This window comes from Pan troglodytes, chromosome 2 (genome assembly GCF_028858775.2).
Source record: "Pan troglodytes isolate AG18354 chromosome 2, NHGRI_mPanTro3-v2.0_pri, whole genome shotgun sequence".
In the NCBI taxonomy this organism is placed as follows: Eukaryota; Metazoa; Chordata; class Mammalia; order Primates; family Hominidae; genus Pan; species Pan troglodytes.
In genome coordinates this window covers 41090931-41115046 of record NC_086015.1, presented here as the reverse complement: position 1 = coordinate 41115046, position 24116 = coordinate 41090931, and the positions used below count along the sequence as shown (strand labels likewise).

At 37.7% G+C, this 24116-nt stretch overlaps 1 protein-coding gene across 50 annotated transcripts in view; it reads left to right on the top strand.

Annotated features, from left to right (window-relative positions):
• The window catches only part of LRRFIP2 (LRR binding FLII interacting protein 2), a 124168-nt gene that overhangs the window by 73034 nt on the left and 27018 nt on the right, over positions 1–24116 (top strand). For 20 of the 50 annotated variants that reach the window (XM_024355373.3, XM_024355387.3, XM_063805564.1 and 17 more), the window contains 5 exons: positions 734–823; positions 7415–7459; positions 9168–9284; positions 12536–12607; positions 20284–20454. In XM_024355373.3, the coding sequence (XP_024211141.2) occupies positions 734–823; positions 7415–7459; positions 9168–9284; positions 12536–12607; positions 20284–20454 (495 nt within the window). The remainder of the gene's footprint in view (positions 1–733; positions 824–7414; positions 7460–9167; positions 9285–12535; positions 12608–20283; positions 20455–24116) is intronic. The other 30 variants (XM_054681652.1, XM_054681649.1, XM_001170841.7 and 27 more) reach the window with 3 other exon arrangements.

Below are 24116 nucleotides of genomic sequence, written 5' to 3'. Positions count from 1 at the left end.
AATGTGATAGGGAACCTGGAGGGGTCTATGTGTGTGGGTTACCCTTTGGATGGGGTGATTAGAGATGCTTCTCTGAGAAACTGACCTTTGAGCTGAGACCTGAAATGTGAGGAGCCAGTTGCTTGAAGAGCTGGGAGGGGAGCGTTCTAGGCCAGTGCCAAGGCCTAAGGTGAGGGAGAACTGGTGTGTTTGGGGAACTAAAAAGAGGCCGGTATAGTTTATTTCCTTCATTATTTTGTCTTACATTTCCTGGTCTTTGGGAATATAAAAAAAGGGGAACTGTGTAAACTGAGAAAAGGTGCAGTAAACACCCTGCAAATAATTCTGCGTTCAGCATATATATTCTTAACAGAGTTGATAGCTATAATGAATTATAAATTTTGAGAATTATAGTAGAGGTATATACTGACCTAGAAATGCCTCTGTTCAGGGTGATAAATATCTTAAACATGAGAGATTTGCTGGTCCTCAGGAAGTAAATGTTCTCTGTAGCATAGGACTCTAGTTAAGATGAGTAAAAAAGCTGATTGTAGAGCTGTGATTTCATTTAGGAACCCCTTTTCTTTTTTATTTTTTTGAGTAGGTTAATTGCAGCAGTTTCCTCATTTTATTTCTTGGTACTTTATCACCCATCAAAATTTTAAAAAACTTTTCCCTAATTGGCCAATGTTCTTATTTTTTTCTTTCTTTTTTCTTAACCTTTAAAGCATCTCGTTTTTTTTCTGACCGAAAGGTATCTGCCGCTGATTATTTCAGTCGCTCCAATCGTAGGGGAAGTGTTGTCTCTGAGGTGGATGACATCAGTATCCCAGATTTGTCCAGCGTGAGTGTATTGCATGGGGTGGTTGGTTATGTTGTCCCAGGCTTGTGACTAACAGCTAATATGTTAGCTATTTTATAATAAAAGTGGGAACTTGATTTATTGTCTTAAGAAATATTTGTTTGGGCCGGGCATGGTGGCTCACACTTGTAATCCCAGCACTTTGAGAGACCAGAACAGGCAGATCACCTGAGGTCAGGAGTTCGAGACCAGCCTGGCCAACGTGGTGAAACTCTGTCTCTATTAAAAATACAAAAAAAAATTAGCTGGGTGTGGGGGCGCACACCTGTAATCCCAGCTACTCTGGAGGCTGAGGCAGGAATATCGCTTGAACCTAGGAGGTGGAGGTTGCAGTGAGTCGAGACCACACCACTGCACTGTATCCTGGGCAACAGAGTGAGACTCCATCTCAAAAAAAAAAAAAAAAAGAATTGTTTGAACACGTTAAAATCAAACACATTTGCTCTGTTTTGGAATGTATTTATTAATATGTCCTTTTTTAAAAAAAAACTTTTTCCCCCTCTGTGGAAAAATCTCCACATAGAACCCATCAGCATCTGCAACAATTATCAATATTTTGCCAATTTTGTTTCATTGATTTCTTCCCCCTTCCCTCTTTTTTTTCCCTGAGTTATTCTAAAGCAAATCCCATGTCATGTCATTTCCCAATAAATAGTTCAATATGTATCTGTAACTGAACATTTTTTCAGATCTCTTATATCATTATCATCACTAATGAAATAAGTAATTCCTTAGTATCATCTAATACCTAGCCCTTATTCAGACATTCCTTATTGGTTAAAAAAAGTATTTTCCTTTTTGATTTTAGTGAATCTATAAAGTGATAGGTAGACTTAGAAAGTTGAATAATGAAATATAGCACTTAGTAAAGTGTCACTAATTTGTACTAACCAGGAACAATCTGAATATATTTTAAATATTTGGATTATGGCATTGTTCTGAAGAAGTGTGCCTATCCATTGCTCCCACATTCATCAGGAACTGAATTTAGGAAAGGATTGTCCTTGGGGCATTTGTCTTAATGAATGAACTCCAGCCAACAACTTAGGATCTACCTGCTCATCTCAAAATAACAGCCTGATTATCTCTCTGACGCTTCTCCTCTCTTGCTGGCATTAGTGTTGTTTTGCCCATGGACCAAGGCTATACTGATTGTACTGATTGTCAAGCACTTTGGAGGGGGTGAGAGGTGGCATTTTTCTTTCTTTCTTCTTCTTCTTCTTCTTTTTTTTTTTTTTCTTGGTGACAGGGTTGAGACCTATCGCCCAGGCCGGAGTGCAGCAGTGCGATCACGGCTCACTGCAACTTCAACCTCCTGGGCTCAAGTGATCCTCCCACCTCAACCTCCCAAGTAGCTGGGACTACAAGCGTGTGTCATCACACCCAGCTAATTTTTATATTTTTTGTAGAGCTAGGGTTTTGCTGTCTTGTCCAGGCTGGTCTCGAATTCCTGACCTCAATCAATCCACCTGCCTCAGCCTCCCAAAGTGTTGGGATTACAGGCGTGAGCCATCACTTCTGGCCAACATTTCTTTCTTTTTTTTTTTTTTGAGACGGAGTCTCACTCTGTCACCTAGGCTGGCATGCAGTGGCACGATCTTGGCTTACTGCAACCCCCGCCCTCTGAGTTCAAGTGATTCTCCTGCCTCAGCCTCCCGAGTAGCTGGGATTACAGGCGTCTGCCACCACGCCTGGCTAATTTTTTTTATTTTTAGTAGAGACAGGGTTTCACCATCTTGGCCAGGTTGGTCTTGAACTCCTGACCTCATGGTCCACCCACCTCAGCCTCCCAAAGTGCTGAGATTACATACATGAGCCACCGCGCCCAGCCAACATTTCTTAATAGAAATGTTAGACAGTAGTTTTAAATGAAGAAATAATTATTTATAATTAGCATTTCACTGATTGTATTTAAATAGCTATTTCTGAACTGTTTTAATTCTAGAAGATAATTTTATGTGTGGTTCTTAAGCATTCCAGATCATTGGTTCTCAAATCTGGCTATGCAACAGTATCATCTTGGTGTGGGTCTAATCAATAACTCTCTCTGCATACAAAGTTAGAAGACTGGTTTCCAAGTCATTCCCCTGAAATATTGCCCTTTATATTAAATTGCCTAGTAATCCCCTTTTTTCCCCCATAAGTATGGACAATTAAACTTACTGTTTACATCTGTTCTCTTAAAAACTGAATTCTGTCAGCCTCTTAATTTATAATATCTGAATTAATAGTTATGTCTTCCTTATATTTATTTTGTGATGATTTACTTTAGTACTTACATATAAGTGAAAGTGCTGACAGTTTAAAAAATCTCCCCCTGCCCCTACTAGTTAACTGTAACTCTTTAACATAAGGAAAAAGTTCTCTAGAACAGGGATTTACAAATCTGGCTAACCCCTGTTATTTTATAGTCTGCAAGCCACTGGTTTATTTATATGTATTTGTGTATACACACACAGACACACACATGTGTATACATATATGTATGTATATGTATATATATATACACATGTATGTATGTATACATGTATATATGTATGTGTATATATATATACGCATACATACATATATTTTTTTTAAAGAGACAGGGTCTCGCTCTGTCTCGCAGGCTGGAGTGCAGTGGAGCCATCATAGCTCACTGCAGCCTCAAACTCTTGGGCTCAAGTGATCTTCCTGCCTCGGTCTCTCAAAGCGCTGGGATTACAGGTGATTTGTATATTTTTAAATGGTTACATATCAGTACCTTATCCTTAATTTTGCCTCCTGGCAAAGCCTACAGTATTTTCTGGGCCTCTCTCTGGAGCAAATAACTTTCTCTAGTAGTATTTCTTTTTAAGGGTATGCTGTAGTCCAACTCATCTTGTAGAGGAATACAAAGGGGACTTGATGTTGATAGACCTCCCTCCCCTCCCACTTTCAAAAAACGGTGACCTGGAAATATTTCAACATGAAATATTATGATTTTTAAATGCTGGCAATGAATTCAGAATTTTAAAAGACATTTTCTGGTTACCTCGTTGTGTACTAAATATGTTTGTAGGCTAATAGTTTATAACTTCTGAGCTAGGAGGTGCTGAGAAAGGGTGCCAGGTCATGATTCTGCAAGCCTATATAATATTTTTGGGGGTTCTAGCCTCTTATTTTCTTCTACATTGGCTTTATTTCTGTTTTGTAAGTCAGGCTACAATAAAGCAAACAAATGTAAATGTTTTTTAAGCAAAACTGAAATTTTGCTGATTGTTAATAATTAAACCCATTTCTAAATGGAATCCTTAGCCAGTTTTGCTTTAGGAAATTGTTAAAATTGATTGATGTCTTCCCTTCTGTGGTTGTGGAAATCAGATATTTTTTCAAACAATTTTTGAGTAGCATTATCAAGTTAGTATATATATAAATTAGAAATTAACAAAAGATCAAGACCCAATGACTGCATTGAAGAAACTACACTGTAAATACTTTATTAAACTACAGTTTTACACCTTAATTTATTAAATATGATTAAATTTTATTCTGTTTAAAAAGCTTTTTTCTGGATCTGGCAGACTCTGGATCATCATTATGAACATTAGCTTGTTACTGCATTGCAGCCATGTAGAACTCTTGGCTGTTGGATCCTATTGGGCTTTTAGAATACCAAGTTTCAGCTAGGTTTTTGACTAAATGGAAGATAGCACACAAGATAGTACAAGTCTAAGAAGTGAGAACTTGCCAAGTTAGTGTAGCCAAAATAAGAGAACTATGGCATGGTTGCTTTGGGTAATTTTTGCTGGCTTGACAATCTCCGAGGTTTGGTGCATGATCAGTTTGGGTTGCGACAATTGGGATCTCTCAGAAGATGGTGAAAGCAATAGAGTCACCATTGTGATGGATTAGTTCAGTGATGCAACCTCTGAAATATAAGATTATTCCATGGACAGTCTGTTAAAAACTGGATGATTTTGGAGGTCATTTTTGTGAGAAGTGGGTATGAGGAAGGATTTCAAATAAGCTTAGAAGACTTTTAATTTTGAATGCTGTGTGCTTTTCTCTTTAACACATTAGCAGAAAAGAGTTGGAAAATACTCAGGAAGATAAGGCAGTTTATTCAAATATAATATTTCTTTCATCTTGAAGAATAATACATTAAATATTGGGCAATGCAGTATAGATGTGTAAAAGGATTATTCCTTTTTATGGCAATAATTGGCAATATAGTATTTAAAAACAAATTTCAGGCCAGGCATGGTGGCTCATGCCTGTAATCCCAGCACTTTGGGAGGCTGAGGTGGGCAGATCACTTGAGGTCAGGAGTTCGAGACCAGCCTGGCCAACATGGTGAAACCCCATCTCTTCTAAAAATACAAAAAAAAAATTAGCCGGGCGTGATGGCGGGTGCCTGTAATCCCAGTTACTTAGGAGGCTGAGGCAAGGAGACTAGCTTGAACCTGGGAGGCAGAGGGTGCAGTGAGCCAAGATAGCACCATTGCACTCCAGCCTGGGTGACAGAGTGAGACCCTGTCTCAAAAAAAAAAAAAAAAGAAAAAAAAATTAAAGTTAAAAAAAGCAGCGTGGCACATGTATACATATGTAACAAACCTGCACGTTGTACACATGTACCCTAGAACTTAAAGTATAGTAAAAAAAAAAAAACATTTCAATCGCTGTCATTACCTGCTTTGAAACATTTATATGTTGTTTTAAAAACTAAAATGAACTAAAATTAGTTTCTTTTTTTTTTTTTTTTTTTTTTTGAGACGGAGTCTCGCTCTGTCGCCCAGGCTGGAGTGCAGTGGCGCGATCTCGGCTCACTGCAAGCTCCGCCTCCCGGGTTCACGCCATTCTCCTGCCTCAGCCTCCCGAGTAGCTGGGACTACAGGCGCCCGCTACCACGCCCGGCTAATTTTTTGTATTTTTAGTAGAGACGGGGTTTCACCGTGTTAGCCAGGATGGTCTCGATCTCCTGACCTCGTGATCCGCCCGCCTCGGCCTCCCAAAGTGCTGGGATTACAGGCGTGAGCCACCGCGCCCGGCCCTAAAATTAGTTTCTTTTTCAGAGTTTTTACAGCAAGAAGTAACAAAGAGTTAAATGTCTAAAAATAGTGTTTATATTACTGATGTAATACTATCATCATAATAAAGAATATTTATAAACATAAGTGTGGGTAATAAAAAGAACACTAAAAACTTTCAGATATGTGGAAGTTAGGGTGAAGTGTTCTGAGTAGAGCCAGAAATGATGTTTCATGTTTTAATAATTAACTGAGAAGGTTTTCAGATCTCTTCTCTAGATTGGGCCTAGAAGGTTTGTGTAGGAGTTGGAGTTATTTTCATTTAGTTACATCCCTATGTGCCTTTTTTCTCCTGGTGATAATTGGAATAGCATATATATTCAGGTAAACAATATGAACACTGAATTGAAAATTTACAAAACTAAGGGTTGGATTCAGCTCTGCAACCTTCAGCAAAATCTGTCACCTCTGAATTTCTTTTTCCTTAGCTATAAAACTCAGGGTTTGGACTAGACTTTTAAGGTACCTCCCTTCTTGAAATACTGTCTGAAACAACCTTAAGGCCTATCTACAGAAGATAGGTTAATTTAATTGTGGCAAGTTGAGATAACAGGCTACTATGAAGCTGTTTAAAATAAATGAGAGAAGTCTATTAGTATAGATGGGGTATGATTTATTCATTCATCCAACAAATTTTGAGCCCTTCTCTATGCCAGACACTATTCTTGATACTAGGAGTACAGAAAAGAACATACTGATATAGAGCTTACATTATAGAAAGAGAGCAGACAATAAATAAATGGATAAATACCGTAGTGTCAGGGAGTGATAAATGCTATGAAGAAAGATGAAGTAATTTCTCAAATCTCTGAGACTTGGTAAGGGGAAAAAGAAGATGTAGAACATATATGGGACACTTACTAGAATTTTTTGAAGACTTTGTGGTTGGTTGCTATTAGAGACTGGTGGTCAGGGTATGGCATGGTAGGGAGAGAGCCCTACTCATACTCTTTTGTGCTGTTTGATTTTTTTTTTTTTTTTTTTTTTTTGGTCATGTGCATGTATTACTGAGAAAACAAAAAATCCTTGATGTGGGGGAAAATATTTTGGTGACATATTTAACATGCTTTAATCTAATCTGAACTTTTTTGGCTGAGTGTACTAGTCTTTATCTGTGTGTCCTGTGTCCTAATAATGTTTAGAAGTAAAAGTTTTTCGCTTTTGGTTTTATCAGACTTTTCTTTTTGATATGTACAAGCTTTTTTTGTATTAACATTTGCAGTGCTAAGACTTTATATGTAGCCTTCTTTAATGTGTTTTAAATACCTTAAACAGAAAATTTACCCAAAAGTTCTAAACTTTTGAGTAAACATAGATTTCTTACTCAGTGTCTTCCTTAGGATAAAAATTAAAGTTGCTGACATTTTATCTTATGTTAAACTGGAATTTTAATTTCATTTTTAATATGTTTATTTTTAGGCTTCAAACATCATTGAACTTGGAAAACTCAAGATCACTTTTTTCCTCCTTAAAAAAGTCAACTTGCTAAGCATCTTTACTGATTTTTATCTTTGTTCTTTTCTAGTTGGATGAAAAATCTGACAAACAGTATGCTGAAAATTATACAAGAGTAAGTATGTAAATTCCTAAGGGAAATTCTCAAGGTCAATTAAACTTGCTATCTGTAACTTGTTCATTATTTATTTTACAACAATTGGTCTGATGTAGCTGCTCTTCCTCCCTTCATCTATTTCCTGTCCTTGACCCTCCAAAATTCCTTCGGAGTTAAATCATGTGAGGCCCTGGGAAGAGAAGAGGCACTGCATTTTATTTCCTTGAATGTCACCTCTTTAGCTTTTGGCTGCTCTTTTGATTTTCATTCCTCTAGAAATTGATCCTGAGAAGAAGCCAGTAAACACTGAAAATGAAGTTTCTTTAGGAATGGTGGTGACAAACTCTGAGATATTTTTTCCTTTTATATATATAAATTGTTTCTTGAAGTAAAGTAACTCCTTTCTAGAATTTGCTTTGTGTTAAAGTCTCTTTCTTCTGAAAGTATTATTAGAAAGTCAGGGAGATGATTTATCAAGATTAATTTTATGCTATACCCAAGAAAGATAAATTAACTCTGTCCAGTAGAAATGTAATGCGAGCCACAAATGCGAACTTATATGTAAGTTTAAATTTTCTGGTAGCCACATTTAAAAAGTAAAAAGCAGGTAAAATTAATTTAGGTGATATATTTTATTTAATCCAAATATCCAAACTATTTCAACATATAACCAATATAAAATTACTAGGCCAGACTAGGTAGCTCATGCCTGTAATCCCAACACTTTGGGAGGCCAAGGCAGGTGGATCACTTGAGGTCAGGAGTTCGAGACCAGCCTGACCAACACGGTAAAACCCTGTCTCTGCTAAAAATGCAAAAAAAATATTAGCCAGTCATGGTTTTGCGTGCCTGTTGTCCCAGCTACTCCTCAGTCTGGGAGGCTGAGGCATTAGAATTGCCTGAACCCAGGAGGTAGAGGTTGCAGTGAGCCAAGATTGTGCCACTGCACTCCAGCCTGGGCAACAGCGAGACTCCACCTCAAAAAAAAAAAATAAAAATAATAAATATAAAATTATTAATGAGATGTATTTCATTCTTTTTTCTACACTAAGCCTTCAAAATCTGGTATGTATCCTATATGCAACTCTCAATTTGGACTAACCACATTTCAAGTGCTCAGTAGCTGCATGTGGCTAATCGCAAGTATATTGGACAGCACAGATTCATGCAGTTTATTAATCAATAGCATAATCTCACGTTTAAATGAATTTTGGGAAGAACAGTCTACATTCATAGTGATATCCAGTGTTGCTACTCTCTGCTGCAAATAGTATCTTCACCTTTATCAACTCAACTGAGTATTAGAGAAAGAAGAGATTGATAAGCAGTTCAGAAATTAAAAAGGGGAAGGGCTGATTAGCATATCAGTTATAAAATTCTAAAACTGCTTTAAGTTAATCTGATGTGCTCACTTCAGTATTGTTTACAGGATAGCAAAGATAAACTTAGAAAATAACCCTCATAAAAACGATTTTCTTTTTGGTTATTATGAATTATAGATTTTTATAAGGTATTTGTGTCATGAAATTTTGCTTAGTATGCTTGGGCCCTTCTCTGTATACCTGGATACCTGCAAAGCCAATCTAAATTGACCATTGATTACACATGGTAACTTCTTCATCTGAAACCCACATCTTCCCCCAACCACCCTGCCCTGTTTTTAGTTTCCACAGCAAACATATTTTTAAAGAAATGAGACTTAGAAGGGTCATATTTCTCTTTCTAGCCTTCATCTCGAAATTCTGCCTCAGCAACAACCCCTCTAAGTGGAAACTCATCCAGACGAGGAAGTGGGGACACCAGCAGCTTAATAGATCCAGACACTTCATTAAGTGAATTGCGGGTAAACTGAAGTTTTTGGTTTTCTTTTTAAAAGCAGTTTTTTGACTTGGTAATATACTGGAACTTTTAACCTTTAATGTGACTTAGTAGAAAGAAGGAATATGATTTCTTTTTAAAAAATAAATACAGTCCAAAAGTGTGACTCAAGTGTTTCAGAGCTTGAAAGGAAGGAGATTAGATAGTTCTTTTTTCTGTCCTCTTTCCTGTAAATTTGATGGTGTTGGAATTTCTGCTAATTTACAAATGCCAAAAAAAAACCACTTTGTAATGTATGTAAAAGTAATTCTCTCAGAAACAACTGGCCATGTTTTAAATGGAAAATATGTGGGTGTACAAAGAACTAGATTGTGGGAATTATTAGTCTTTTGAGCCTTGATGGTATTCAGCTGCTTGAATATAGTTATCTCTCTGTTTTTCATAGTAATAGAAGTGTAATAATATTTGGGTAACAGAAATACCTGAGATAATGAAAAGCTTATTTGACTCATTAAGTCTCCATCCTTATTAACCCCTTTACTTGGAAAAAGAGAACTTTAAAAAATATATATTTTATTTGCTGAACCTGCTGTTTGTGAGGCAGGGGATAGTGAGAGAAATTGCATACGTTTGTTCATTCAAGATTTATTGAGCACTTGGCCTTGGAGATTTAAGAGGCAAAATATGTTCTGGCCTTCAGGATTTCCCTTTTTCGTAGGGAAGACAAACTGATACAAACCAATAAAACCAGGTGGTGTTATACAATGGTAGTAGCAAGAATGGGGCTGTTAAGGTAATTCAAGAAAGCATCATTTAAATTGGACTAGGAGAAGAGGTAACAAAAGGCTTTTCAGAAAAGACAAACTCTGAGCTAAAGTTTGAAGGAAAAATAAAAATTAACCAAGGAAAGTAATTGAAGGGGGAAGGCTTTCTCAAAGAGATGCATTCAGAGAACCCAGAAAGCTACCTGTATAGCAAAGTTGCCAGAGGGTGGCATGAGAAGTGAAGAATAGTAGCGTGTAAGAGAGAAGGCTGGAAAAGTAGTGAGGGGCCAAATCACAAAGCATCTTGTATGCTAGCCTGAAAGGAATTAAGTTTTACCCTGACAACTGTGGGATATTAAATAGGAGAGCAATACTATCTGCTTTGCATTCTTAAAAAATAACTTTGATCACAGTCAGAGGAAGCATTGCAGGCCAGAAGTTCAGTAACCCTGTGGTTCAACAGTGAGGATGAGGTGAGCAAGTCAAAACTGCAAGGGGAGAAAATATGAGAAACTTGCTCTGGAGTGAATACGAGAGACTGGGAATTGGTTGGGCAATTGGTAGGGAGAGAGAAATTTAAGAAAAGGTTTTTAGCTTTCTTTTAAAGGTGAGAGTGATTATTATTTTCTTTGGTTAGGTTGAACCAGTAGAGAGAGGAGGAAGGTTGAGGAAGGAGAGAGGGGTAACTGACAGATCAAAATACCTGAGTGGGTGAGAGGAGAGTCCAGGACTCAGATGGATGAGCTTGCCTGGCCTGGAGGTCCCCTCTTCACTGGAGGGGAGGTAGAGGACAGGTGGTGACTAAGATTGTAGGTAGGGGCTAGTCTGAGTGCAGTAATGTTTACAAGTAATTGATCACAAGCGGTTACAGATTTATTTGTTCCTTCTCCACCTTCATTGCTTCACTTGACTAGCCTTAAAAAAAAATTTGTCACCCATGTAATCCCAGGACTTTGGGAGGCCAAGGCAGGTGGATCACGAGGTCAGGAGTTGGAGACCAGCCTGGCCAACATAGTGAAACCCCGTCTCTACTAAAAATACAAAAAATTAGCTGGGCGTGGTGGTAGCCACCTGTAATCACAGCTACTTGGGAGGCTGAGGCAGGAGAATTGCTTGAACCCGGGAGGCAGAGGTTGCAGTGAGCCAAGATCGTGCCTCTGCACTCCAGCCTGGGCAACAGTGCGAGAATCCATCTCAAAAAAAAAATAAATTGTCGGTAGGGTTGGAAAAGGAGTCTTACTTGTGAAAATGGGTTGGGGGTTAGGGGAGGATAGAGAGGCTTGCAACAGCGGCAGAGAAGGAGAGCACCTAGGCCAGCATGGCCATTGGTTTGAAGGTGACAGTATTAATTGAGCTCTTACCAGCTCTTACTATGTACCAGACATAAGTGCCAGGGTGGAAAGTTGAATAAGATAAACTCTTGCCTTTAGCTACTGCATTCTAATGGGACAAAAGGATATGAGAGGACAAGGCCTTCCAGCCTTAGACTTAGCTTTCTTTTGTCATACTACTTGTTGCTTGTTTTTTCTTCCTTGAGAGAATGACCTTCTTGAAGGAAGTGTTATTTTTGTATCCTACCATCTGCCTCCTAAATAGGTCCTTCATAAATGTGTATTGAATGAATCGATAAGTAAAAGACAGTCAAACCTACTGGAGAGGCAATGAAGGAGGCAGGGAAAATATAATACCAAAAATGTGTATAATCAGCCTTTAATAATTGATCCTGCTTGTAATTGCAGAATTGTATTTAGGGCCCTGTGCAGTTATTTCGGACATAAATCGAGCATTCAGAATAGACCTTATATAACAAGGTCAGATACAGGGAAACAGTATTTTCCATTTAAAATTTGACCTGTTTCACTTTTCTTGTAAGGATTATAGTAACATTTGGAGCAAGTGCTTTTCTCATCATTTAAATGGTATCCTCAGGATAGAATATCTCATTTGACATTCTGTTCAAAATGTTTAACTTCCCTCCCTTTACTCCCTTTCTCTCAAGTTAATTGTGGCCAGTAACCAAGTCATTGAAAGAAAACTTTGTTCATATTCATTTATTATATTTTTAAAAAACTTTTGCATGAATCATTAAAATTTGCCACCTCTTATTAATTTACTGTATATTTTACTAGTTCTAGGTGAAGCATTGTGCTAAAAAAATTTTAAGTGATTTATAAAATATTAAAAGTTGTATGATTTTAAATATTATAATTTATATAGCTTTTTCCTCCATATATAGCCCTGTCCCCATTTGCTACACTGTTATTAACAGAATTTAATGCCAAGAAAATATTTAACATTAGATTGATTACTCTAGACCTTCCCCCAGTCCCACTGTCCCCTGACCTATTTGCCCTTTTCAGTGGTTGGGAGTGGGAGTTATGTTTTTGTACTTTGATTTCTCTGCTTTTAGTCTGGAATATACAAAAGTGAGTCACATTTCATCTGAATCCTTTGCGATTTAAGATACGTTTGTGCATGGTTTTATGCAATGGTTCATTCCTATGTCCTGCAGGATATCTATGACCTTAAGGACCAGATACAGGATGTAGAAGGGAGATACATGCAGGGGCTTAAAGAACTAAAGGTATCAGGGCCCATTCTGCAGCCCAAGCATGCTCTGTATGCAGAAGTGTTGGCAATGGTGGCTTTGCAAGTTCTGTTAACCAACTGCACATAGCTTTACTAACAGTGTTTGTCTTTCAAGCATGTGCTTAACCTGCAGTGCATAGGAATGGTGAACTTTCAATCTCTGCTTATGTTTAAATGTGTAGTACAGTTTTTGAATATTCCGCAGAAGATATCATTTACAGTTTTTTTTTTCTTTTTTCTTTTTCTTGTACAGACAGGATCTTACTGTGTTGCCCAGGCTGGTCTCAAATTCCTGGGCTCAAGCCATCCTCCTGCCTTGGCCTCTCAAAGTGCTGGGATTACAGGCGTGAGCCACCTCGCCCAGCCTCCTTTACAGTTTTAAAACCTTGTAAAATACATGCATATCTATGGTGTCTTAGCCATATAAAATTAAATTGGTCAAACACCTAAAAAAATACTGAGAATATTTTTATTGAGAATTAGACCTCAAAATTTCTTCCATGCTAAATGAAAAAGTGTTGCATATTTCTGTTACCAAACTCAGTCAGTATTAAATGTGGGAGGAAGTAGCAACTGAGACACCATTATTATAAATATCCCCCCTGGAGGAAGGAACATGAAGGCATGAGGCCTATATTTTCTTTTGGCTTGGATTTTTTTAACCTATAGGTCAAAAAAGATGACACAGATCTAGTGCCTTAAAGAATTTGGAGGTAAATGTAAATGGTCTTTATCTTTTCCCAGAAAGGATCACTGACATTTTTCAATATAAATGTGTGAGGCAGACAGTTTGGTTGTAAATAGCATTTGGTTATCATGCTCTTCTTTTCCTCACATGTCATTCTGAAGTTCAAGCCTCCTGTTATGAAGAAACCAGAAGTTTATTTGAACACATGTATGTCCTGATTTGAAATCAAAATACACACTACAGGGCAGGCACGGTGGCTCACGCCTGTAATCCCAGCACTTTGGGAGGCCGAGGTGGGCGGATGACCTGAGGTCAGGAGTTTGAGACCAGCCTGGCCAACATGGTGAAACCCTGTCTCTACTAAAAATACAAAAAATTCACCAGGCATGGTGGCAGGCGCCTGTAATCCAAGCTACTTGGGAGGCTGAGGCAGGAGAATTGCTTGAACCTGGGAGGTGGAGGTTGCAGTGAGCTGAGATGGTGCCATTTCACTCCAGCCTGGGTGACGGAGCGAGACTCTGTCTCAAAACAAACAAACAAACAAACAAACAAAGTGAAATACACACTACACCTCTAAAAAAGCATAAAGCAAGACATTTAGAAGGGTGACTCAGGATATATCCAAAGGACAAAGCATGGATTTCATGGGCAAGGGTTTTGTCATCTTCCCTGGCATGATTTGAAGTAGCGCCACTATCAGCCAAACTCTTCATGCAAGTGATATGGTCCGTGAGAAACAGAGTAAGACTCAGGACCCAAAAAGGTGAGAAGTCCAATGGGAAGTGCCCATGAAGGAAGCCTGCAAGTTGCTGATAGGGCAGCATGAGTTTGTCAGTAAATATCAGAAGAATTACAGAAATAGTTGATGTTCTCATTTAATCTTACTCCTTTAATCTTCAGGATTTAATCTCTCTTTTAAGGTTTTAGAGATACGACTTTTGAAATTATCTTGGATCAAACAAATCGGTACATTAAATAAATATATTAAAGTCACATGTGTAACAGTGTATCAGGAAAGCAATCATGTGATTCAGGGGCATTCTTACTAGCATTTTATTTAAAAAGTTTTTTCCTTTCATGTTAGATCTACCATTTATTGCGTTCTTTGAAGAATACAAAAGAACAGATTAGATTTGAGATTTGAACAGATGAGATCCCTTGTCCTAATTCATGCCAGAATATAATTGAACTTGACTTCAGATTACGTTTATCCTTGACACTTGAAGTGGAAAAAAACCCATAAAAATAAAGAAAAGATTGTCTGATTGGTGACCAAGCATGGTGGTATGATGTATCCTATTGAAAAAGGATGTTGGCTCATTGCTTGTGACATTACTGTTATTATGTTTGCCTTTGGGATGCTCTCAACCACTCTCCCCTCCATCCTTTTATCAGGAAAGTTTATTATTACTAATACAGCATTTGCCCATGCTGTACTAGTATATATGTGTATATATGTGTATATATATTCATGTGTACTATTACCCAGAAAATGCAGTAAAATATTAATTGTAAAATTAGGTGATCTATTTCCTGAAAGATTAATGATTTTGTAAGTCAAAGGACTAAACCCATTAACCCATTTTAAAAACTATTAAAATTAATACTTTATTAAATTTAAGTACAGAGTTATAGCAATAAATAACAATAGTAAATCTATAGTGACTGAAAACTTTCCAAGATGTATTGAAAAAAGGCAAGCTATAGAACAAAATGTAGAGTATATAATTTGTATTAAAAATATATATGAAGTCAAGGGTATATATTTTATACTGTAAACAAATAGGAAATGGCCTGAAAGATAATCTACCAAACCAATAGCGCTTGTGCCTCTGGAGGGCGCGTGGTCAAGGAAGACTTTTGCTTTATCTGTATTATTTATTTTTACCTCCAATGAAAATCTTATGTTTTACTTAGGTACTTTTTTTAAAATTAAAATTTTATTTTTTTATTAAAAAATTTTTTTTAGAGACAAGTTCTCTTGCTCTGTCACTCAAGCTGGAGTGTAGTGACACAATCATAGCTCATTGCCACCTTGAACTCCTGGACTCAAGCGATCCTAAGCCTGCTGGGACTATAGGGGTGCACCACCATGCCTGGCTGATGTTTTAATTTTTTATAGATACGGAGTCTTGCTATGCTGCCCAGGATGGTCTTGAACTCCTGGGCTCAAGCAGTTCTCCCGCTTGGCCTCTCAAAGCATTGGGATGACGGACATTAGCCACCATGCTTGACCCCTTCGCTTTTTTTTTTTTTTTTAATGCAGTCTCACCATGTTGCTCAGGCTCATCTACAACTCCTGGGCTCAAGCAATCCTCCCACCTCTGCCTCCCAAAGTGCTGGGATTACAGGTGTGAGCCACCATGCCTGGCCAATGTTCTTTTTAAATATTGCCCATGCCTTTAATTCTTAGAAGGACAGTAAGAATAAGGAGAGAAATAGCTTTAACTTCGATAATCCCAGAAAGAACTGTCAAGAGTTAATAGACTGTAGGGGTAAGTCTTGCCATCAGCTGTAAATTGACTGATGTATGAAGTGACTGAGAATAAAACAATGAAGGTATCATGTCCCTGAATTCAGATAGCTCACAATCTGGTTGACAATTTTGGTCATAGGGTTGTGAAGGCTTGTTCTAGAAGTATATGGGCATAGGTAATCAATGCTTAAACATTAACACAGTGGCTTCAGCACTTTGGTGTGTGTCATAATCACCTGGAGCTTTTAATAAATATAGATTGCTAGACTTTACCCTCAGATTTTCTATTCATTGGGTCTGGGATGGCATTGGAAATTTGCATTTTTACCCAGTTCCCAGGAGATGCTGTTGCTGCTGATCTGGAACCCACACTTTGAAAATCGGTGACTTAGAAGCATTCAAGGCTGGGCACGGTGGCTTACGCCTATAATCACAGCACTATGGGGAGGCTGAGGTGGGTGGATCACCTGAGGTCAGGAGGTCAAGACCAGCCTGGCCAACATGGTGAAACCCTGTTTCTACTAAAAATACAAAAACTAGCCAGGCATGGTGGCAGGAGCCTATAATCCCAACTTCTCAGGAGGCTGAGGCAGGAGAATCACTTGAACCCGGGAGGCTGAGGTTGCAGTGAGCTGAGATTGTGCCATTGCACTCCAGGTTGGGTTACACAGTGAGACTCCGTCTCAAAAAAAAAAAAAAAAAAAAAAAAAAAGAAGGATTTAAGTAAAACCAATTCCAAATGGGTATCACTATGTGAGTGAGATTAAGATCACTAAAATACCTGACACTTCTGTTTAAAACAGTCTTTTGTGGTCTAGTGTTTAAAGGAAGATTACATTGGATACATTTATGTCTTATTTATTGTATTATATATTTTGTGCATGCATCTAGTACTTGAGCTATCTTAAGTTCTGGTGTTCATGTGGTTTTATATGGTACTGAGTTGTGATGACTGTTTTTCTGCTATTAGCCTCTCAGATGGATGAGAATTATTTAAAGTCTGCAGTATAGTAAGATACATTTAGATATATTTAGAGCACTGTATAATTGACTTTGCTTATATTCTTTGTTTTGGTTAAATTTGTTTCTAATCGTAGTTTAAATCTTCCCTGACAACTTAATTCTGGTTTATGAAGCATTATTAAAAGTGTGTGTGGCCAGGCGTGGTGACTCATACCTGCAATCCAGTTTTGGAGGCCAAAGTTGGTGGATCACTTGAGCCCAGGAGTTTGAGATCAACCCGGGCAACATGGTGAAACCTTGTCTCTACAAAAAATTAGCCAGGTGTGGTAGTACGTGCCTGTGGTCCCAGTTACTCGGGAGGCTGACGTGGGAGGATCACCTGAGTCTGGGGAGGTCGAAGCTGCAGTTAGCTGAGATTGTGCCACAGTGGTCCAGCCTGGGTGACAGAGTGAGACCCCGTCTCCAAGAAAAAAAAAAAAAAAAGTGTGTGTATGTATGTATGTATATATTTTTATTTAGATATAATTCACATTCCATAAGAATTTACCCATTTAAAATATATAATTCAGTAGTTTTTAGCATACTCACAGAGTTGTGCAACTAGCACCACAACCCATCTTTAGAACATTTTCATCAGCCAGAAAAGAAACCCCAATCACTAACTTTCTGTCTCTGTAGATTCGCCTATTCTGGAGATTTTATACAAATGGAATCATACAATATGTGGTCTTTTGTGATTGGCTTTCATTTAGCATAATATATTCAATATTCACCCATGTCATGTTATCTGTCAGTCTTTTTTTAATGGCTAGATAGTATTCTACTGTATGGATTTGCTGCATTTTGTTAATCCATTTGTCAGTTGATAGGCATTTGGGTTGTTTATACTTTTCTGTCTATTATGAATAATGCTGCTGTGAACATTTGTGTGCAAGTTTTTGTGTAGACATATCTTTTCAATTCTCTTTGGTAGATTGCTAGGAATAGAATTGCTGGCTCATGTGGTAACACTATATTTAACATTTTGAGGAATTGTCAAACTGTTTTCCAAAGTAGCTGCACCATTTTATGTTCCTACCAGCAATATATGGGAGATGTAGTTTCTCCACATCCTTACTAACACTTGTCTTCTGTATTTTTGATTATAGATTATAGCCATCCTAGTGAGTGTGGTGGTATCTTATTGTGGTTTTGATGTGCATTTTCCTAATGACTAATGATGTTGAGCGTGTTTTCATGTGCTTATTTGCCATTTGCATATCCTCTTTGGAGAAATATCCAGGTCCTTGCCCATTTTTAAATTGATTTGTGTGTCCTTTATTGTTGAGTTGTAAGAGTTGTTTATATATTATTCTGCATATAAGTCCCTTATCAGATATAAGATTTATAAATATTTTCTCCCATTCTGTGGGTTGTCTTTTTACTTTCTTGATCATATCATTTGCAGCATAAAGGTTTTACATTTGGGCCAGGCGCAGTGGCTCATACCTGTAATCCCAGCACTTTGGGAGGCGGGGGTGGGCAGATCATGAGGTCAGGAGTTCGAGACCAGTCTGGCCAACATAGTGAAACCCCATCTCTACTAAAAAATACAAAAAATTAGCCGGGAGTGGTGATGTGTGCCTGTAATTCCAGCTACGCGGGAGGCTGAGGCAGGAGAATCGTGTGAACCCGGGAGGTGGAGGTTGCAGTGAGCCGAGATCGCGCCATTGCACTCCAGCCCGGGCAATAATGTGAGACTCCATCTCAAAAAAAAAAAAGTTTTATATTTGAATGAAGTCTTTTTTTTTGGTTTATAATGCTTTTTGTTTGTTTGTTTGTTTGTTTGTTTTTGAGACAGGGTCTCACTCTGTTACCCAGGCTGGGGTACAGTGGCATGATCTTGGCTCACTGCAACCTCTGCCTCCTGGGTTCAAGCAATTCTCCTGCCTCAGCCTCCTGAGTAGCTGGGATTACAGGCACCCACCACCATGCCCAGCTAATTTTTGTATTTTTGGTAGAGATAGGGTTTTACCATGTTGGTCAAGCTGGTCTTGAACTCCTGACCTCAAGTGATCCACCTGCCTCAGCCTCCCAAAGTACCGGGATTACAGGCATGAGGCACCGCACCCGGCTGGTTTATAGTGCTTTTGGTGTATCTGAAAAACCATTGCCTATCCCAACTTCATGAAGATTTGTCCATATTTTCTTTGAAGCGTTTTATTGTTTTAGCTCTTACATTTACATCTGTGGCTTATGCTGAGTTAATTTTTGTGTATGGTGTGAGGTAGGAGTCCAACTTCATTCTTTTGTTTGTGGGTATCCACTTGTCCCAATACCATTTATTCTTTTCCCATTGAGTTACATGGACCCCTTTGTCCAAATTAACTGATTGTAAATGTAAGTTCTGGGCTGTTAGTTCCATTTCATTGATAAACATTTGTGCTAGTATTTTTAAAATTTATTTCCATAAATGATTACTTTTCCTGTGTGAAACATTTTTTTTTAACTTTAAAAAAGTCATTAGGCAGTAGTAATTACCAAAGTAGATATAGTTACACACAAAAAAACATGTAAGCTATTTTAGGCAGAAAATTTTGAGATATATAACATTTCAGGCATTTTGTGGTACCTTTTTTTTTTTTTTACTTCAAAACTGTGACACTAGATCAGACTCTCTTATTTTGTTTTGTTTTATTGATAGAGATAGGGTCTCGCTCTGTCACCCAGGCTGGAGTGCGGTGGCACAATCTCTGCTTACTGCAGCCCTGACCTCCTGGGCTCAATCGGTCCTCCCACCTAGCATCCCAAGTAGCTGGGGCTACAGGTGTGTGCCACTGTGTCTGGCTAATTTTTGTACTTTTTTTTTTTACAGAGACAGGGTTTTGTCATGTTGCCCAGGCTTGTCTTGAGCTCCTGGGCTCAAGCAGTCTACCCCCTTGGCCTCCCAAAGTGCTGGGATTACAGAGATGAGCCACTGTGCCTGGCCAAGCTCTTTTTTTAATATTCATTTTTGTGTTGCTTATTTAAACATGATTGAAATTTGGATAATTGCTAGAAAAAATATTTACCTTTATATTGGCATTTTTATGCAGAACAGGAAAGTACTAAAAACAACTGTCTAGAAAGTGGCAAAATTCAAATGCGTATGAAGTTCACCTATGTAAAGAGGGGCTGTATTCTGTGGTATCACTGCGTTCTGAACACCAGTCTGTTATTAAAATTATAAGAGTAAAATTTCTGAAAATATTGATGATTCTTCATTTTATGACTCTTACAGATATATGTTGTTGCAATTCTTTTCATCTTTCAGAGGCTATGTTGCTGCTTAATTTTGTTTTCTTGGGGAACAGAGAGCACATATTGTTCTTATAAAGGCATTATCGGCTTATTATTGTCTTCCTGTTTCACATGCATGTTACTAAACAAGGAGTTCCCCAAACCGCTTGTATTTTATGAAAATGCATCTTTATGTGTTTGTGGCAGTGCTATAATTTCCTGTTATATTGCATGTATTCAATTAACATATTTTAGATATCAGACTGATGACTTAACTCTCATTTAGGAATCTTTGTCTGAAGTGGAAGAAAAATACAAGAAAGCCATGGTTTCCAATGCACAGTTAGACAATGAGAAGAACAATTTGATCTACCAAGTAGACACACTCAAGGATGTTATTGAAGAGCAGGAGGAACAGATGGCAGAATTTTATAGAGAAAATGAAGAAAAATCAAAGGTAATGCTTATCTTGTATTTTCTCTTGGGGCAGAAAATAAAAGCCTGCCACTTACAAAGTGATGGAAGATTGCAGCATACTTATTTAGGAATGATGTTTCAGTCAAAACTGAATGGCCCAAGGAAATTGACAGAACACCATGAGATATCAGGCCCTGAATGACTTTTTTTTTATTTAAAAAAATATTTTCTTGAGGAAAAGCTTATGTCTTCTGTTAAGTTTCTGAAAATAGAATACAACTCAAGTTTTATCTTCATTTTCTATCTCTTAATTGGGACTGTAATTACAGTGTTACTTATTTCTTCTGGTTACAAGTGACTGGAACTCCCGCAAAGCTCCAAAGACTCTCAATAGGATGATTCATTTTTTTTCTATGAACTTCTGAACGGTTCAAGAGAATCCATTTTCTAAATAATTGGATAGAAGTCTTTAATCAGTTATTTAAAATCAGCAATTTGGAGATGTGGGTCAGAAACTGAAAGATGTTTTCTTTAGAGGTTTATAAGCTGTAATGTTAAAATGTACAGATGGAGAATATAACGCATTGTCCAAGGCCCAGATTTGCTCTTTGACAACTGCAGAAAACAAATTGGATTCTTTTAAAAGCATATGTTTTAGACTTTTTGAAGGGTTGATGTCAGTTCAAGCAGAGGTCAAATGGGTATTATTGCCAGAAATGGATTGCTACTACATTGCCAATATAAAAAATCCAGAAAATAATTTAGGAAGTGCATATTGATAAATTGTTAGAAACAGCAATCTGAATTTGCACATAATAAAGGGAGAGAAGCTGTTTATATAACCTGTAGGAGACCAACATTATTACTGTAGTCTTTATAGGAATTTCTTTCCTTGAGGACTAGAAATGCCCATTCCAGCCTGTTTTGGTCACATTCAAAAAGTGTTAGGAAGTGTTTGCCAGGCGTTTGGAGGAGAGGGATGAATAGACCAGAGCACAGAGGATTTTTAAGGCAGTGATACTATTCTGTATCATATTATAATGGTGGATACATGTTATTATGGATACATGTATGGATACATTTGTCCAAAACCATAGAATGTACACCACCAAGAGTGAACCCTAATGTAAACTCTGGACTTTGGGTGATAGTGATCTGTCAATGTTGGTTCAGTGATAGAACGAAATGTACCACTCTATTGTGGGTTGTTTATAATAGGGTAGACTGTGCGTGTGTGGGGACAGGGAGTATATGAAAACTCTCTGTACTTTAAACATAATTTTACTGTGAATCTTAAACTGCTCTAAAATTGTTTATTTAGGATTGGTATTTGGATGGTGAAAAAGAGGCTTCTAGTTGTTTTCATATTGGACTGACAGTGGCCCATTGAAGAGCATTATATATGCTAGATATGTATATCTTTGATTCTTCTTATATATCCCATAGGCCATTTTTGGAGATTCTGAGCCATCATGCTTTTCCTAGAGCCTCTGGACTCCTTTTTTTGCTGTCCCACACATTTTTTCTTATCTGTCTTTGGCTCTTTGTTTCTAGCAGACTAGAGTAAAAATCTCATGCTAAGTATTTAAGGGTCATTACTAAAATGAATTATCTTTCCATCATCTCAAATATCCTTCAGCATTTTTAAAAATAAAGAAAACCCTTATAATTAGCTATTTTAACCAACTTAGTTTTTCCCTCCATCATTTTAGAAGGTAATAGAGTTATTTTGGTATGCATAGAGTTGTTTTCTTAATCTTGTCCTTTTTTTTTTTTTTTTTCTTTTGGAGACAAGGTCTCACTCTGTAGCCCGGGCTGGAGTGGAGTAGCGCAAGTATAGCTCACTGCAGCCTCTGTCTCCAGGCTCAAGTGATCCTCCCACCTCAGCCTCCTGAGTAGCTGGGACTACAGGCATGTACCACCACGCCTGGCTAATTAAAGACAAATTTTTTTTTATAGAAACGGTTTCACCATGTTGCCCAGGCTGGTCTCGAACTCCTGGGCTCAAGCAATCCACCCACCTCAGCTTCCCACAGTGCTGAGATTACAGTTGTGAGCCACCGTGCCAGGCCTTGTACTTTTCAAACCTAAAATGTATTGTTTTTTTTTCATACCCTGGAAATTTGCTTCACGTACTGTGATGCAGAACACTTTGTGACAGTATCTCTCTCTAACATCCCTTTACTCCGAGCTCTCTTGTTCTAAACAACTATTGCTTTATAAAGTAGAATGTTTATATTCAGAGATACACAAAGAGGTCAGGCATTCTGGTGTATTTCATTACAGAAGCAGGTAGTGAGAGTATAGAAGGACCATTCCATAATAATTATACAGTATTAATAAAAATTTTCAAAACGTCTTTGGTGCCTCCTCCTGGAATTACAATAACTATTTTGTTTTATATTTTAATTTAATTTAATTTTATTGTTTTTACAGACAGGGTCTTGCTCTGCTCCCCAGGCTGGAGTGCAGTGGCATGATCATAGCCCACTGTAACTTTGATCTCCTATGCTTAAGTAATCTGGAGTAGCTAGAACTGTAGGCACATGCCACCATGCCTGGCTGTTTTTTAAAAATCTTTTTGTGGAGATGGGGCCTTGCTGTATTGCCCAATCCTCCTTCTTTGACCTCCCAAAGTGTTGGGATTACAGGCATGAGCCACTTTGCCCAGCCCATTGTTTCTCTTTTAAAGCATAATCAAAAGAGCATTTCACACCTGTAAAATTAACAATAATTCATATTATATATCTAATCAATGTTAAAATTTCAGTAGTTTCAAAATGTCATAAATGATTTTTCTTTTTTACACTTAAAAAAATCGGGATCCAGGTAAGTTTCACACCTTAGAATGAGTTGATAAATCTTTTAAGTCTTTTCATGTATAGGTCCTCTTTCATGTTTTTTCTCCTTATAATATATATGTTGAAGAAACTGGGTTGCTTAATATTTCCCAGTCTTACAAGTTTTTCCGTTTTCGTCCCCATGGTATCTTTACCATGTTTCCCTTTCCTCTGTATTCTCTGTAAATAGGTAGTTAGGCATAGAGGCTTAATCAAATATAACTTCAGTTTTTTTTTGAAAGTCTGCTTCATAGATGATGCAGTTGTCTTCCTTCAGGAGGCCCAGAAGTGTGGCTGACTGTTAGGCTGTATGTGTGTGCTTAGATCCTTTAATTGACTAGGGGCTGCAAAATGGGATGTTCTGATTTTATCATTACCAATTTATTTTATTTTATGTTATTTTATTTATTTATTTTTTATTTTATTTATTTTATTTTTTTAGACGAGTTTTGCTCTTGTTGCCCAGGGTGGAGTGCAATGGCGCAATCTCGGCTCACTGCAACCTCTGCCTCCCGGGTTCAAGTGATTCTCCTGCCTCAGCCTTCTGAGTAGCTGGGATTACAGGCATGGACCACCACGCCTGGCTAATTTTGTATTTTTAGTAGAGATGGGGTTTCACTTTGTTGGTCAGGCTGGTCCCGAACTCCTGACCTCAGGTGATCCACCCACCTCGGCCTCCCAAAGTGCTGGGATTACAGGTGTGAGCCACTGCGCCCGGCCTATTTAATGTTATTTTTAAGCTGCTTTATTGAGATATAATTCAAATAACATACAAATCATCCATTTAAAGTGTACAATTCAGTGGTTTTTAGTATATTCACATATATGTGTAACCTTCATCACAGTTACTTTTAGTATGTTT